The sequence below is a fragment of the Hippoglossus hippoglossus genome, chromosome 4, assembly GCF_009819705.1.
Source record: "Hippoglossus hippoglossus isolate fHipHip1 chromosome 4, fHipHip1.pri, whole genome shotgun sequence".
NCBI classification, from domain to species: domain Eukaryota; kingdom Metazoa; phylum Chordata; class Actinopteri; order Pleuronectiformes; family Pleuronectidae; genus Hippoglossus; species Hippoglossus hippoglossus.
Genome location: NC_047154.1, coordinates 9,001,352 through 9,016,783, shown reverse-complemented (window position 1 = coordinate 9,016,783; position 15,432 = coordinate 9,001,352). Strand labels below are relative to the sequence as shown.

Genomic DNA, 15,432 nt, shown 5'->3' with positions numbered 1-15,432 from the left:
ATGATAAATTATGGGTGAAAATTAACTTGTGCATTTTGTTTTCTTGTAGTTCTCTGCATCTGTGTGGTTGTATTTTCATGTGAAGACCTCTGTGTGGCACTGTAGTTTATCTTTTACGCTACAGTGTACACTCTGTGATTTGTATGATGCGGCTGTTTACAGCTCATCGTCTCAGCCCAGTGAGGATGAGACGTCATTAGTGTAAGTCTGTTTTTGACCACAGCTCCATGAAGCCATTAATCCTGATGGAAAAACAACTGCTGATGTCAAGTTCTGCCGGATCCGAGAGTCACAGAATCTCCTCGTACGATCCGCTGCATTTAGCAAACATAAGCAGCTTAGTTTAGAAAAACACTATTTCATGTTGGTCTTATCACTCCAGGAAGGAAAACCTGCCAAAAATACTGGAATGTTTCCAGTGGCTCTGGTGATCAAATCGAGGATAAGATCAGCCTCTCTACCTCACTAGTTTACCCTCAGATACGGAGGATACACAACGTACCATAACCTTGAACTCAGTACCCTGATGTAGACGGTGGAATTCCTTGTACAGGTCCCATGTTATCCAGACAACTTGTCTTATCTTATTTACTAAAATGCTGATATCAGCTTGACAGAGGTGCTACTGAGAGTTTTTTAAACTTACAGTAAGGTCACATAATATAAAAATTCCATGACAAGTAAAGCCCAACATTCCATATCTTAAATTAACATTATGAGCAAAATGTTCTTTATAGCAAATAAAAGGAAATGAACTGCGTTTACATAGGGCTTTTTCTATCACACATCATTTACACTCTGTCGCCACAATCGTCAGGGGCAATTTGGGGTTCAGTGTCTTGCTCAAGGACACTTCTAAATGCAGACTGGAGGTGCTGGGAATCGAACCAGCGACCCTCTTATTGGTGGACAATCCTCTATCTCCTGAATCAGAGCCGCCTCCAAAGTTTAAATAATCAGATTCTTATAACTGATGCATTAACATGCAAGCAGGGTTTTAATGTTGACATTTTCAAGCTTATCTTTCCTGATTTATACTTGTAGTATTGGTGTTATTTAATCTAACATTGCAGCATATTATAAAAACTTATCACATTTTAAAATCTTGACCTAAAAACAAACCACTACAATAGCTATAAGCTGTACTAAATACTAATCTCTGAATACAGTGGAATAGAAATATAAAGTTCAGCAAAATGGAGTTGCTCAAAATACACCAAAATACACAAAATTTGTACTCAAGTACTTTTATTGTAAATTGTTTTACAGTTCTTACACTGAAAGTAAAACTATGACAAATCAAGCCAAGTATTCTTCAATAAATACTTTGTGAGGATGTTTTTGGCATGACAACTTAACCAATGTAAGAAGAGAGTAAGAACCACACTGTCAAAAGGCATAATACTGCTTCACCAGGTTGGAGTAACTGCCTATGGTTTATTTACACAGCACCATCTAGTGGGATCCATTGAAATGTGTGTCACAGCCTCCCTGTGCATGACGGTGAGTCAGTAGAGTTCAAAGAATCTCTAAGATGGCCACGAGCGCCTCTTCCCTGCACCACAGGAACCTTCACATTGATTCCACAAACAGCTCAGCTGACCAAGTGACAAAGGCTTCTCGTTTTCTTTCATGGCAGAAGAGAAGAGCAATGGGTGAGTTCAAAAGTATGACACATAACAGAATGAAAGGAAGAAAGAAATATACAGAGTGACAAAGGAGTCAGCCGCGAGCAGAGCTCCGGGATAGAAAGTGCTCAGGTGATGTGATGTCAGCGTGGATGTGGAGGAGAGGATGAGTGCCATGGGATTGTGGGATTCAGGGTCACAGGCCCTGGCAGCACTGGAGTTTGTTGCCCTTCTGCCCGTCAGTGGTCGGTGGGACGCTAATGTCCACCACATTGTTGCCTGGAGACTCATCATGTGCAGATCTGTCCGCTATCTGCTTCTGCGACACAATGCGATAGATTTCTGCAGAGGGGAAAGCAAGGAAAAGATTAATATTATGATGCATTTCATTTGTTTAAACTTGTTAAAACTCATCCCACAAGTGAATATCCCATTAGAAGTAAAATACAAAAGAATGGTTAAACATTAAATTAAGTGTTCTGCTTAAAAGTCTTTCAGACAATTCTTTTCACCTCCATATTGAACGTTAAATGAATTCTTAGATTGAAAGTCAACTCTGGTAGAGAGTATAGAAAGTATAGAAGTACACAAAAGTGAAGTGCTGGTAATTACATATAAAAACAAATCTCACTTGCATTAGAGTAAAAAAAATCTTTTAGAGTACTTAAAAATGTTTTAAATCTCATTGAGTAACTTTTTTTGGATGAGGGGGAGTAAAATGTTAGTATCTTTTCTAAAATGTATTAAAAGATACATATCACACAAGATAAATATCTACATGCCAATGTTCACAATTATATCATGAATCTTGACTGTTAAATCAAGGTTTAAAAATGAATAATATTTGTTTTTATTTAAGTATTGGAGTTCAAGTTCAGTTACTTTAAAAACAGTACACAGTTTAGGTAATTTGTCAACTCCACCCTTCATATATTTCTTCAATCACCACCAATAACTTACTAAATTAGTTATAAACACAAAATACTTGTTCCTTCTTTGTCAACATCTTCATGAGTTTGACAAATACCTTTCATTATAATTATTCCTCTATTACCTGATGATGTTTTAAATAATTCATATGCAACACTGGTCTTTAGGGATCATTCTACGTGCATTACATGATTTATTGCACTGCCTCTTTGCTTTTCCTACCTCCTAAAATGTTCTTGAAGGCTTCTTCTACATTTGTAGAGTCCAACGCTGATGTCTCAATGAATGACAGAGTGTTCTTTTCTAATGTGGGAAGATAAAAAAAATGTTTAGTTTAAACATGTAACCAAGTGGCTTCTCTTTCTTTATAACTTCAGCACTTGGTGTGATTTACCTGAGAAGGCTCGGGCCTCATCAGTGGGCACGGCCCTGAGGTGGCGGAGGTCGCTCTTGTTTCCAACCAGCATGATGACGATGTTGTTGTCAGCGTGGTCCCTCAGCTCCTTCAGCCAGCGCTCAACGTTCTCATACGTCAGGTGTTTGGCGATGTCGTAAACCAGAAGAGCCCCCACTGCTCCCCGGTAATACCTGGTGACAGCATAAAACCAGATGAGTACATCAACTCTATAGGTTTTCCCCACAGTAAACACTTGTTTACACACAACAATAAACAAACTCACGCTGAGGTGATGGCTCTGTAGCGTTCCTGTCCAGCTGTGTCCCAGATCTGAGCCTTTATCGTCTTGCCGTCCACCTGGATGCTGCGGGTGGCAAACTCCACCCCGATGGTGCTCTTGCTCTCCAGGTTGAACTCATTTCGTGTGAACCGGGACAGCAGGTTACTCTTCCCCACTCCAGAGTCTCCAATTAGTACGACTACAACCACAACATAAAGAAAAGAAATGTAAACACTTACCAGGGTTGTCATCAAGGAAAATGTGTCTCACAGATTTCAATAATTCCAGCAGTTGTGTGATTTTACTCGACCCATGTTCACCTGCAAATGCCTCATCCAGTACTACTGCAGCTGGTGATCTTTCACTTTTTAAAACTTAATTTAAGAGTTCAACTGACATAAATGTACCAGATTTAGCTCATTTATAACACTGATACTAACAGTTAGACAAAATGTATCGAACAACTATGATGATATAATGCACAGTAGGTGGTCAGGTTGCCATTCATTCATTGCCTCCTTGGTCAAAGTGAGAGCTCTGACTTGTGTTGCCATCTTCTATCTTGGCAGACTTTGCCCTGTTGGGCGTCGTTCAGGGAGACGCTGCCAAAAAACACTCGCTCCGGGAAATCTGACTCAACGATTTTTCAAGGCCTCTTGATCCTCTGCTATTGTTACTGCACAGTCCAAATCCCAGTGGTTTACAATACAATGACACTTGGCTGGATGTGAAAGAATCTTCTACCGTTAACTACAGAGCTTAATATCATTCAAGTTTGTAAAACGGTGTTAACAAGAGCTTCATGTTTTCAGATCTAACCCCTCGGAGCAAGAAAACTTCAATCAGGGTTTGAGTTTGAGTCATTTGAGTTTGAAAGCAGTTGAGTGTTTCAATTAAAAATAACACAATAACAAGCTGAGCCTAAATCGGGAAAGGTGCCTGACTAAACTTAGACAGGAAAGTGAGTAACATTTCTCATGAAACTGAACTCAAGGTGTGACAGGACCATGTGAACAATGACATGACAGAAATAGATCAGTGAGTAAAAGTGGAAACAGGCCCTGGGGTTGTCTGGGAAGCACCTGATCACCTGAACAGCCGCTTCACAAGAAACTAGTTGTTTCCTCTTCATATCAGCTGGAGTGAGTTTCTGCCCTGAGGCGACAGGTACACAACCACATCACTGAACCTCAGAGGGTTCAGTACTGTTCCAGTAAATGTATCGGAGTTAATTAGACCTGCGTAAAGAAGTAGAGCGCCATGTTTGGACAGTAACGTTTTTAGTGTGGTTCCAGCTGTGGGAGGACAACCCCCCCCGCTCGACGACAAAGTTATTGTTAAAGACTCAGCTCCACCCGTTAGATTAGCTGCTAGCATGCAGGGCTACCTCTCCTTACGCCCTCCTCGATGTGAAACACATGTAGCCAAACACAGCGTTAGCAGCACAGTTTGAACACACGCAAATAAAAGCGGCTGTAGACCTCATGTTAAATTAAACGTGGTGTCAATTGGAGAAGACGGCTCGGGAGCGGTTAGCTGGCGGCTAGCGACAGTTAGCTGCCACCACCAGCTGATGTTATCGAGACCACTGACGTTGACGCAGCTAACGCTAGCATGCTAGCCCGAGCTTGGCAACTTCTCAGCCAGCTGTGATAACAGAATGCTATTTGCAAGCTCGGTCCGTGTTTCCCACCTTTAAACAGGAAATCATATTCATCGTCTCTGTTGCCCATGGTCAGACGTGATCACCTCGCTGAGGCTGCGCTGAGAGAAAACACTCCCCTGCCACAAGCAGGCAGCTGCGCCAAGATGACAGGAGGCAGTACGCACATAGCGCAGGGGCAGCACGTGACGGTACGTACGCTGAGCAGCTGCAGCTACAGGAAGTCACAGGAATAATCGTGGATGTGCGCATCCATGGTAATAACGTGACATGGTCATTGACATGTCTGTACTTTCCTTTGTATAGATGTCATTTCCCAAAGGGTCGCGTCCATGATACTGTGTGAGAGATGATTCTTTTGATTAATCAATTGCTGAAGATTTGGCCTATAATAATTTTAAAAAAAAGTTGTAGTTGCTTTCCATTATTGTTTATCATATTAATTCAAGTAAACATTATTATTTAAAGGCTGCCATTTCCTTGTCAGACCCCAATTTTTATTTTTTTATTAGGCTTGATAGTTCAGCTCTGACCTTTGATAAAAGAATCCACGCTCCACCCTGCACTATCTACCTGTTTGGTTTTTATGAGGTGGTAATAGCGGCAGGGCCTGATTAATAAATGATCAGGCCTAGAATGAACTCTCACCATCAGCGTCTCATTTTAAAGCCAACACAGATGAAGAGTGCAAGCGATGAAGTCATACCAGTTTCTGGGATTCAACATAAACAGATGAACACTGAGCAAACTCCATCCAATGATGAAGACTTTGTGATGGGGCTGAAAGCACAAGAGAAAGTTATTCGGTGGATCTTTAGTGTGAATAGTTTAGTCAAAGTGTATTACTATTATTTTATGATTCATAATAAAAACTATACATGTCCAGGCTCAATATCTGTAAAGAGCTGTATCATTTACTCTAACATTCACGAGGTAAACGCTGTCAATCTCATTACACGTATATTCTCTGTCCAACCCGTATCTGGAATCCGGGCATAGGTCATGATGCTGATAAGTTCTGCATTACTTTGTTTTGAATGTTGACATGACTCCGTGTGTAGGAGCTGAACTTGTATCAACAGTGAAATTGGATAAAAACTGACATAAAAGTATCCTAGTAAATGTTGATGGGTCAATGTGAATGAGACAGGAAAATACAGATGTTAATTTAAGCCGAGAAAGCCACAGGTTCCTGTTCCGTCTTTAACCACATCTGGTGCTGTGGAGAGACAGATAAACTCATAACTGAGTTTGACAAGTCCATTCACAGAACCAGCAGAGGGGGCCATCACACTCAGCTCCCACTCACTGAAGATCCATGAGACCTCTCACTTATTCAAGAGCATTTGTACATTAACCTGTCCTGTTAAAATATGAAATACATCAGTTCGCTTCTAGACCATGATCCTGTAATATCCTGCTTTTCTTTATCATTCACATCCAATACAACACCACTGCCCTGTGGAATTCCAGCTGTATGAAAGCAACGGATGTTTTCCCACAAGGAAGTGACAATATTACGTGACGTTATCAAATCTGACTTTGTACCTGTAATAATAATATACGACAGACTCAGTAGCTATAAGCTAATCAAATAAAATAGTCTCAGTATCTATATAAGCTAATGATATAAAATAGTTTCACTATAAAAGCTTTAAAAAAAATGGACTCAGGTGAGCTTATAATATAAAAAGACTAATGTGCAATATAAGGTAATATTGTAAAATGGACTGTGTAGCTATATAATCTAATTATTTAAGGAATTTAGGTCCTGTATAATCCTACAATATAAAATTAACTCAGGTGCTGTATAAGCTTAATAAAAGGAGTGTTTTCTTTTAATATTCTGAACATTTATTTTCACTGCTCAGGTTAAAAAAAAATAAAAAATTGCAAAGACACACTGATTGTTTGTGTTTTTGTTGAAAACAGTTACCTCCTACTGCGCTTTACATAAAGAAACCAATCCAAATGAGGACTTGATAGTAGCTCAGTCGGTCGAAATAACACACAAGTTCCTCTGGTCAGTTTAAGTTCAGTCTTAATAATTATAAAACTTATAAAGTTAAGATCAAAGACGCTCTACACCAGTCTTAGTTTCAGTGAGGCCCAAGCAGACAGGTAATTTCCATCCTCCACACAGATCCTTCACGTCACAGGTACACTCACCTGTGGAAATTTCAAATAACATCCACCCACTTCACGCACTGGCCAATCAGCATTAAGGCTGTGAAAGCAGTGACACCCAGGTAACCACTTCCCTCTTACGGTAACTTCAGTCTAGCAGAACCTGCTGAGGTGGTAATGGAAGTATCTACCACACAGTCCCAGTAAACGTCTCATATACAGGCTGCACCTCGACATGGCCAGGAGAGCAGGGCGACAGAGAGTCCAGCTGCCCGACTGTTACTATGAGGGTTACCTGGAGAAGAGGTCGTTCAAAGACAAGGTAACTTCTCAGGCAGCAGAGACATGTTATTGTCGACTGCAGGAGAGTCAGCACAGGTTGTCTTTGAATGTAACATGCAACAGCTGAATGGATTGTGAAGAGACACTTTGAGTCTATTTTCTGTATTTGTCTTTTGTTGTAATGTTTTTTTTCATTTAAGTTGGTATGGCTTAATGCCAATTTTAAAGTGTTCTTCTAACAATCTTTAAACCTATTTTCATCGTCCCATAATCGATAAAGTCGCGGATGATGCAGCGATGAAAATAATAGAAAAATTCAAAGTTTTAAGAAAAAGGTCAACCAAAGATTGTATGTTGATCCTGAAATGTAAAAGTAAGGGTTTTGTCAAAGATAGTGTGGTTTAATGACTGTAAGGTCTGCATCTAGCAGTTGTTATTATTTCCATTGTTCATCTATCTTTCTTGATTATTAGTTGACAGTTGCAAACGGGAGTGCATGATGATATGTGAAATAGGACAACTGTTGTTGTGATGCTAGCTTTACTCCCTTCTCTGTTTGTCTCTTTCTCTCTCTGTTCGTGTGTGTGTGTGTGTGTGTGTGTGTGTGTGTGTGTGTGTGTGTGTGTGTGTGTGTGTGTGTGTGTGTGTGTGTGTGTGTGTGTGTGTGTGTGTGTGTGTGTGTGTGTGTTTGGCAGAACCGTGAAAGCTTGGTTTCTCAACAATGTCCAGTATAGTTGCCAGGGATGTCCTCAACACTTCTGTCAAGTTGAATGCTTTTTATATGTCAGAGCCGTTCATCACAGTCCTTGGTAAATGCCGGTGAAGTGTTGTTTTCTCTGGGCGGAGCAGCCTGTCATTAGATAGTTTCTCGTAAGTTATGTGGACTTTGACTTCTGCAGATTGTGAGCAACATTTCCGCGTCTGCGACAGGTCTGACTGCTTTTCAGCCCTCTGTGCCATGAGGATTTGTGCGGGCTTGAAACTGACAGAAAAGTAAAGAAACAAACTGGCATCACAGGCTTTGCAAATAATAAATCCTCTGGGTTTTTCTGCCAAGTCATCGCTGATAAGACATTGTACACTCTCAGATGAAAGCACATGAAATTACAGTGGGGGAAGGATTTATCCGGGACACTTTAGGTGTATACCTAATGAAGGAAGGGCAGCTCAGTTACATCAGGGGATTTGTTTGTGACTAAATTGGGACCATCCTCTGTGCAAACTTATAAATACCGGACTGGAAAGTTGTTGCATTACTTGTACCACACAGCGTTGGCAGCATTTTTCCCTGGGACAGACAATGGTGATCTTAGATTATGATTCACTCCCAAAATTTATCCAGTGACACGTTTATAATTACCTGCAGGTCAAACCACTTCAGCACTATTTATACCCAACACTGATTTCTAATGTGGTGACAAACTCTTGACTCATCAAGTCAAATCCAGGAACAGATTAACTATCCTACTTATTTGCCTTGTTCTGTTTAGCTTTGGTTAGTTTGTATTTCCTCCTGTTTCCATAGACCTATCCATAATTATGTGGGCCGATGGCGATACTGTTAATACAAATCTTTCCAATACGAATTTGCACATATACATATATATATATATAATAAACATTTTGCAATTATTTCTAAGATGTACTTATCAAACTGTTATGACAAAGACGTGTAATTGATGCTTGATATTTGACAGTTTAACCATAAACTTTATTATAAATAGCTGTAGATAAAAAGTAAACACAAATACAATCAAATATATAGCCATGAATCTCGAAAATAATATTTTAAATGTAAAATGTTAACATAAATGCACATCTTTTCATGATTGCTTATTCTGTAAAATATAAGCTTTCATATTGGCACATACCTGCAAACATAAACACAGATACCGATATGTTTTTTAAAGGCTCATATCCGCTAATTTTTTATCAGCTGACCAATGTGGGGTTCTATAGTTTTCTGTGTCTGATGTGCTGTATTTTCATTCAGTATGTTTCTATGTGTGTTTGTGCAGACGTGCCGGAATCTGTGGACCTGCCTGTGTGGAAACATGCTTTACTTCTTCAATGACAAGAGAAACACTGATGTAAGTTATTTGGGTTAATCAATGAAAAACAGTATTTAAGGTTTTTCCCCAGACAATTCTATATTGAGCCAACACCTGTGGCTTTGTGTGTGTGTTTCCTCAGTACATAGAGAAACTGGATCTCAGTGGACTGATCTCAGTCACAGACGACAGCAGCCAGGATCGTAACCTGGACGCAGCCAGACTCACCCTCAGGTTGCCAGATGGAAATATCAAATTCACCGTGAGGGAACATTAAGAAAATATGCTGGTCAGGACTTTTGTTTTAATTCCTGTTTATTTACAGTTTGTTAATGTCTCTACAGGCTCCTAATACAGAGGCTCGTGAGTTGTGGAAGGGCTTTATCCTCTCTGTGACTGAGGTCTGTGATGCAAAACATTTAATAAACATTTTATCATCTTAAAACATGTTTAAATGGCTGAAGTTTGAGTTGGATGAGACACTTGGAGACACTTGAGATAGTGGTATGGTTTGTATCACGACACTAATAAGAGAAAAACTGTGTGTTTCCCTGCAGCTGTCAGTGCCCCCCTCCCTCAACCTGCTACCGGGTCAGTTCCACATGCTGCAGGAAGCAGTGGAGAATGAGAGGGAGAGATTAAAATGTGTCGCTCCGCCTGAAGTCACCTCCTATGCCTACATCAACGATCAAGTTGAATTACCACCGTGAGTACCAATCAGACTCCATAGTATTGACACAAGTGGTGATTTTCTAATATAATGGCCATATTATAGAGCTGATACCCGGATACAAACATGACTAAATTAATATCTGAAGAGAGAATTGTGAAATAGAAAAGGTCTTTATGGGTCTGACATTACTTGATAATTCCTTCCAATGTGCCTCTCTTAAAATCTGTAACTTTTATTACTACAAAACATGTAAAGGGTACATATGAAGTTAAAACTCCCGAAAAACTAAATGTAAGCATACTGGTAAAAACATTAATAATTCCCTTGAATTATTATTTGCATTCTCATGAAAATGTTAGATTTTATTTTCTGTAGTTGTAACAAATACTCAATTAATCAATACGTTTCTTTAATTAATCAGGGAATGCAGAATCAACCTCAATGGTGCAAACCCATAGTAAAAGTCAAAGTCAAAAATCTTGTACATATGTTTACCAGAGACACATAGACAGTAGTATAAGCAGCATACACAGTGATGGACATATTAACAAAAAACAGGAGCAGTCATAATTTAACACTTAAATTAATCTTTAATTGTTTGTGTCATTGAAAGAAATGTCCATTGAAGGGACTTATTCCTCATATGAGAACTATAATAATCTGTAATCATGGATATCCAAGGTAACAGTCTTGTGTGCGAGTACAGTTCCCCACATTCATGAGTTTGAATCTGTTGATAAATAAAATGGTAGCTTTATAAATGAAGATGTTGCTCCCTTTGCGTATAAGTAATGTGAAAAGTAGAGATGTCTGACTTTAAATTGGACAGAGCTTTGTCAATAGAGGGTCCTAATGTGTAAAATGTTAAGCATATTAATCTTCACATGTGAATTTTAGGTTTTTAAATGCTCTTTATGGATTCAGTTTTAATTCATGTTTTAGCATCAAAATAAATCTACACACTGAGAGTACACCTCAGCCTTTATTACCTTAGATCTCAGACAAAACTTATGTAGGTTTTCATTCACACTCACTTCACAGACGTCCAATCTGTGAGTTCTTGTGCACCACTTTTTGTTGATCCCAGTTTTGGATGAGTGACGTTTTTCCTTCTGTCTCGTCGCTGCAGCTGTTACCACAGAGTGTCTCGTCTGGAGGCAGAGCTGCTGCTCGAGAAAGAGTGCAAGAGAGGAAACCTGCTCATAAGGCCTGGAAGCGACGGAAACTCCTTCGCTATCACCACCAGACAGGACCATGTCGGGTACACACACACACACAGTTTGTAAAGTTTTCAATTTGATTTGTTTCCTCGTTTTTTTGACTGACTTGTTCTCTCTCTCTCCATCAGTGCTATATTCAGTCACTACCGTGTGACTACTAAGCATGAAGGGGGCTTTTCTATTGATGTGGACAATCCTGTAAGTGTTTCTACCATCCCTCTACTCTCTGCAGAGTTATTCTATCCAAACTATCAGTGATATTGACAGTTGCCCTTGAATAAAACGGACAATAAAGTAGCCTGACGTTGCCTTTCGGTAACTTGATAAATCTGCTTATCTAAATGAGCTTCAGCAATGCCAAACATTTGACAGGGAAGTAATGTGACAATACTTCCCAGAGAAAAGTGTGAATGCGGCAGATGAGATGTTGCTGTCACTGTCACTGTCATGACTCACTGCTGGCATAAAGTGATGCGTGTGTGTGTGTGTGTGTGTGTGTGTGTGTGTGTGTGTGTGTGTGTGTGTGTGTGTGTGTGTGTGTGTGTGTGTGTGTGTGTTTGTGTTTGTGTTTGTGTTTGTGTGGGTGTTTGTGTGTGTGTGCATGTGCACTGGCAAGGTGTTTCCGTGAAGTTGGCAAGAACGTGAACACATGATGTTCCAGGATCAGAGCCAGAACACAAGCTGTTTTCATTGTTGTTGCATGTGCTGAACGTTACTGAGAACAAGCTTTTCCCCGTGCAGGTTCACTGTGACACACTTCGAGATGTGATCAACTACTTGGTGGAAACAACTGACCGAGCTCTGGTTCCGCTCATCATCGAGGAGCAGTATGAGAAAAACATCTGTACGTACAACTACAAACTTTTACATTCACTTAACTGTGCAATACTCATTCCTATCTGTGCAATTCAATGACTAATGTGCAATCCAGTTATACTGTATACATCTTGCTATATATATATATATATATATATACTGTATATATTATTTCAATTCCATTTATATCTTTATATTTCCTTTTGTTTATATTACACTTAATTATTACTTTTACTGATGTCTATTTTTGACTGTCCTCTTTGGCGCTGCAACACAGCACATTTCCTCGATTTATAAAGGATTATCTTATCTTATCTTATCTTATCTTATCTTATCTTATCTCCATTCACCAAAGACTTATGTAAGTTTTTTATTTTTTTACAGTTTTTATTCGGTCGGACAGGGAAAATGGAGAAAAAAGTGTTCAGCAGGCTTTTTCTAACCTCAAGTTGCCAAGGTTGCCGCCAAAACCAGGTACTGTGTCAATTTTAAAATAATAATATGAATAATACCTAGTAATACACACTAATATGTTAAAAAACCTAAGCACCAACTCACTCAGCCACTCAACTGTTTGTCAGAACTGTTTTCTGTGGTTCAGGTATTCAGATGAGGAAATTAGATCCGCAAGAGGGTTCATCTTGGACCCCTTCCAAGTCACAGCGACACAAAATAGAACTTTTAATTAGTTTGTCAAAATAGAAACCAATAACAAAAATTTTGTATAATCTTCTATTTAACATTATAAACCCACTGCATGTACTTCAGGGGCTGTACCTCTAGTGGTTGATTAATTCACTTTGTGGTTGTACTTAAAATAAATATTCCACTGAATCAAAGCTTTCTGACAACATTGTGAAAACAGTGGAGTTATCACGTAGAGGTACGATCGCGTTGCTTGTTCACACACTCACACAATCACTCATGGTTTTCTTGTTTATCAAGCAGGAACAAATTCCTCTAGAGAGTTTTTGTTCCGCTGTGGACTTGATTCAAGCAAACAATAAGAACGAGATGCCTGTTTGAGACATCTCTCCACACGTTGTGTTGTGGTTGAACCAACATGGTGGATCAACAGACACACAGATATTTCCATCCCCAGAGCCACAGCACATGCATAACTAAAAATCTTCACGTTAACCTTTATTTTACTGAATATGCTGTTCTCTAAATGCTCAATTTCAAAAACCACCTACAACCAGTGGACTTGAGAGCAGCCCGCTGTAGTTTAGGGTTAGGTGATTTCACTGTGACAGCACTTGTTGTTTACCTTATTATGTTTGATATCAACCCTATAATAATGAATTAATCATAATTAAATGTTTTCTTTTGCAGTTGCTTTAAAAGTACAGACTCCTGAACGAGCACCGACGCCAGTTGAGTGTGAGTTTAACTCTGCCAGTCAGCTCTTGATTTTTCTGTCTTGCAAACATAAACTGGTATGACTCCATTTTTTCCATCGCTGTGGCTAACGCACGTCTCTGTTCAAACAGTGGAGGTGAGAGAGGATCGACCTGTCGCTCTGCCAGGTATGTCCCTTCTTCTTATCGCTCTATCTCACAATACTCCATTTATCTGCTGTATTCGCTGCTTGATTTTGAATCGTGTTGGGTTTCATTTTGTTTCCCATAGAGCTAAAGAAACCTTCCGCCTCCAAACCTCCAGTTCCTGCTCCTCGCAAATTGAACCCGAGTAGGTCAACCTCCTCCCTCGCCTCCTCCACAAAAGAGCTGAGGAGGAGAAGCCTCACAGACCCTGTAGAACAGAGTGAGTCCACTTGAGGACATTTACCATTTTAATTCATATTTAACCTGCACGCCAGCAGCAGCACGAGCAGAGTGTTATTTTTTGCCCATGTCTGTGTGCGTGTTGAAAATAACAATGCATGGAAGGATTTTCACCAAACTTATTGGGAATATTACTTGGGAGGGTATCTGCAGACGATTCACTTTTACAGCTAATTGGGCAAAGGTCAAAGGTCCAGACCGATTAACTATGATCAGAATCTTTTTTTTTCAAGGTATCACTGCTAAAATAATCAAGTTAAACAATCTAAAGCTTACGTTGATCAGAAAATGATTCCCCAGAAAATCATGTTATACAAGAGACATCATGAAGAAATCACAATGAAGTAAGAAAATGATGTCATGCATTGTTAAAAAATGTATTTGTATTGTGGGTATTTCTGCATCCTATAGACACGTCCTAAAGCTTGTATGGATTGAAATATTATTCATGACAGTATGGGAATGACATCATGACCTCACTATGAAGTCAGAAAATTATACATGCAAGTATTTATACGCTTTTGCAACAAGTAAGATTAGAAACACGATTTACATCTTATTTAGAAGAACCAATAATAATCATTCAGTTAATTTACCTCAGGATGACATCATTATGAAATGGAATTATTACAATATAAAAAGTTCACATTGTCTGACGCAGCATATGTATTTCCTCTCTAACACTTTTCCTTTTCTGTTGTGTTTGAGGTAAATTTTGATTTGTGAATATGAGCTTTAAAAATAAAATTTGGTTGATTTGATTGACTATTGAAGCTCATCGTCTGATATGCTCTGTTTTCTCTCGCAGCGATATCAGAGCTGAAACTCAAGTTTGAGCAGAGGGCAAAGTGTTTGGAGTGAAGTTTCCTGGTGGGAGTCTCTGGAAGCCTTCACTCACATGAAAAAGGAGCCACCTCCCAGTCTGTCCCTGCACGATGAACTGACACGGGGGAACAGAGACGACATGAATTTGCACATGAATGACTTCGTCCTCCTCTGCACCGTGGTTCTGCTCCTCTTCCTCCTCCTCGCTGGCTGCCTGCCTGTCAGTAGTGAGGCCTCTCTGAAGATTAACACTTTATTGATTCACCCTTCTCTAACACGCATTAGCAAATTAATGGACTGTAAAGAGGGATGTACCTGTCACATTATCTTCACCTTATTTTCCTTATCAGTGTTTTTTTGGTTCATTTTGTAAATGTCATTATCATGTATACATTTATATTTTTGTAAGCAACTACGGACAGGATGTTTTGTCTCGTAGGCTCGTGATGTTTATATGTAAATACGTGTATAGTGTTTCTCTCAAAATGACTTTCTCTTTATATAAGCCATGAGTGAGTAGAGACAGATTCCCAGAGATGAGCTGCTGATTACTTACATTATGTAAGTGAATAGTTTATCAGTGAAGTCAGCTCATTTTGTAGCTTTGATTGCTTCCATCAAGTCGGACCGTTGAACAAGTGACTTTAAAATGTGTGAGGCAGAAGTTGGAAATAATCAGGCTGTTTTCAATCTCCTGTAGCTGCTCTACTTTTTCGTTGCACCTCTTTTTAATAGTTAACTTTCCTCGTTTGA

At 39.4% G+C, this 15,432-nt stretch overlaps 2 protein-coding genes across 2 annotated transcripts; one reads left to right on the top strand and one right to left on the bottom strand.

Annotated features, from left to right (window-relative positions):
- Nucleotides 1–1,222: 1,222 nt before the first annotated feature.
- On the bottom strand, nucleotides 1,223–5,081 carry LOC117760805 (ras-related protein Rab-11B-like). Its single transcript, XM_034584127.1, has 5 exons — nucleotides 4,929–5,081; nucleotides 3,239–3,434; nucleotides 2,953–3,146; nucleotides 2,781–2,861; nucleotides 1,223–1,970 (listed from the first exon to the last, which is right to left on the bottom strand). The coding sequence occupies exons 1-5, from the start codon at nucleotides 4,966–4,968 to the stop codon at nucleotides 1,825–1,827; spliced, it is 657 nt and encodes a 218-aa protein (XP_034440018.1). The 5' UTR covers nucleotides 4,969–5,081; the 3' UTR covers nucleotides 1,223–1,824.
- Nucleotides 5,082–7,072: 1,991 nt separating this feature from the next.
- LOC117760801 (signal-transducing adaptor protein 2-like) lies at nucleotides 7,073–15,430 on the top strand. Its single transcript, XM_034584118.1, has 13 exons — nucleotides 7,073–7,347; nucleotides 9,326–9,397; nucleotides 9,501–9,620; nucleotides 9,703–9,759; nucleotides 9,916–10,064; nucleotides 11,161–11,292; nucleotides 11,380–11,449; nucleotides 11,993–12,095; nucleotides 12,452–12,541; nucleotides 13,403–13,450; nucleotides 13,561–13,596; nucleotides 13,700–13,834; nucleotides 14,663–15,430. Exons 1-13 carry the CDS (start codon nucleotides 7,261–7,263, stop codon nucleotides 14,713–14,715), a joined length of 1,152 nt encoding a protein of 383 aa, XP_034440009.1. The 5' UTR covers nucleotides 7,073–7,260; the 3' UTR covers nucleotides 14,716–15,430.
- The last annotated feature ends 2 nt before the right edge of the window (nucleotides 15,431–15,432 follow it).

What these genes read in the sequence shown, in the direction of transcription:
- LOC117760805 (XM_034584127.1), bottom strand. Translation starts at nt 4,968, where the DNA reads ATGGGCAACAGAGACGATGAATATGATTTCCTGTTTAAAG. An exon ending in ATATGATTTCCTGTTTAAAG is followed by an intron (nt 3,435 to 4,928) that starts GTGGGAAACACG and finishes TTGTGGTTGTAG; the next exon opens with TCGTACTAATTGGAGACTCT. An exon ending in TACAGAGCCATCACCTCAGC is followed by an intron (nt 3,147 to 3,238) that starts GTGAGTTTGTTT and finishes TGCTGTCACCAG; the next exon opens with GTATTACCGGGGAGCAGTGG.
- LOC117760801 (XM_034584118.1), top strand. Translation starts at nt 7,261, where the DNA reads ATGGCCAGGAGAGCAGGGCGACAGAGAGTCCAGCTGCCCGACTGTTAC. An exon ending in CTATTGATGTGGACAATCCT is followed by an intron (nt 11,450 to 11,992) that starts GTAAGTGTTTCT and finishes TTCCCCGTGCAG; the next exon opens with GTTCACTGTGACACACTTCG. An exon ending in CACAGACCCTGTAGAACAGA is followed by an intron (nt 13,835 to 14,662) that starts GTGAGTCCACTT and finishes TTTCTCTCGCAG; the next exon opens with CGATATCAGAGCTGAAACTC.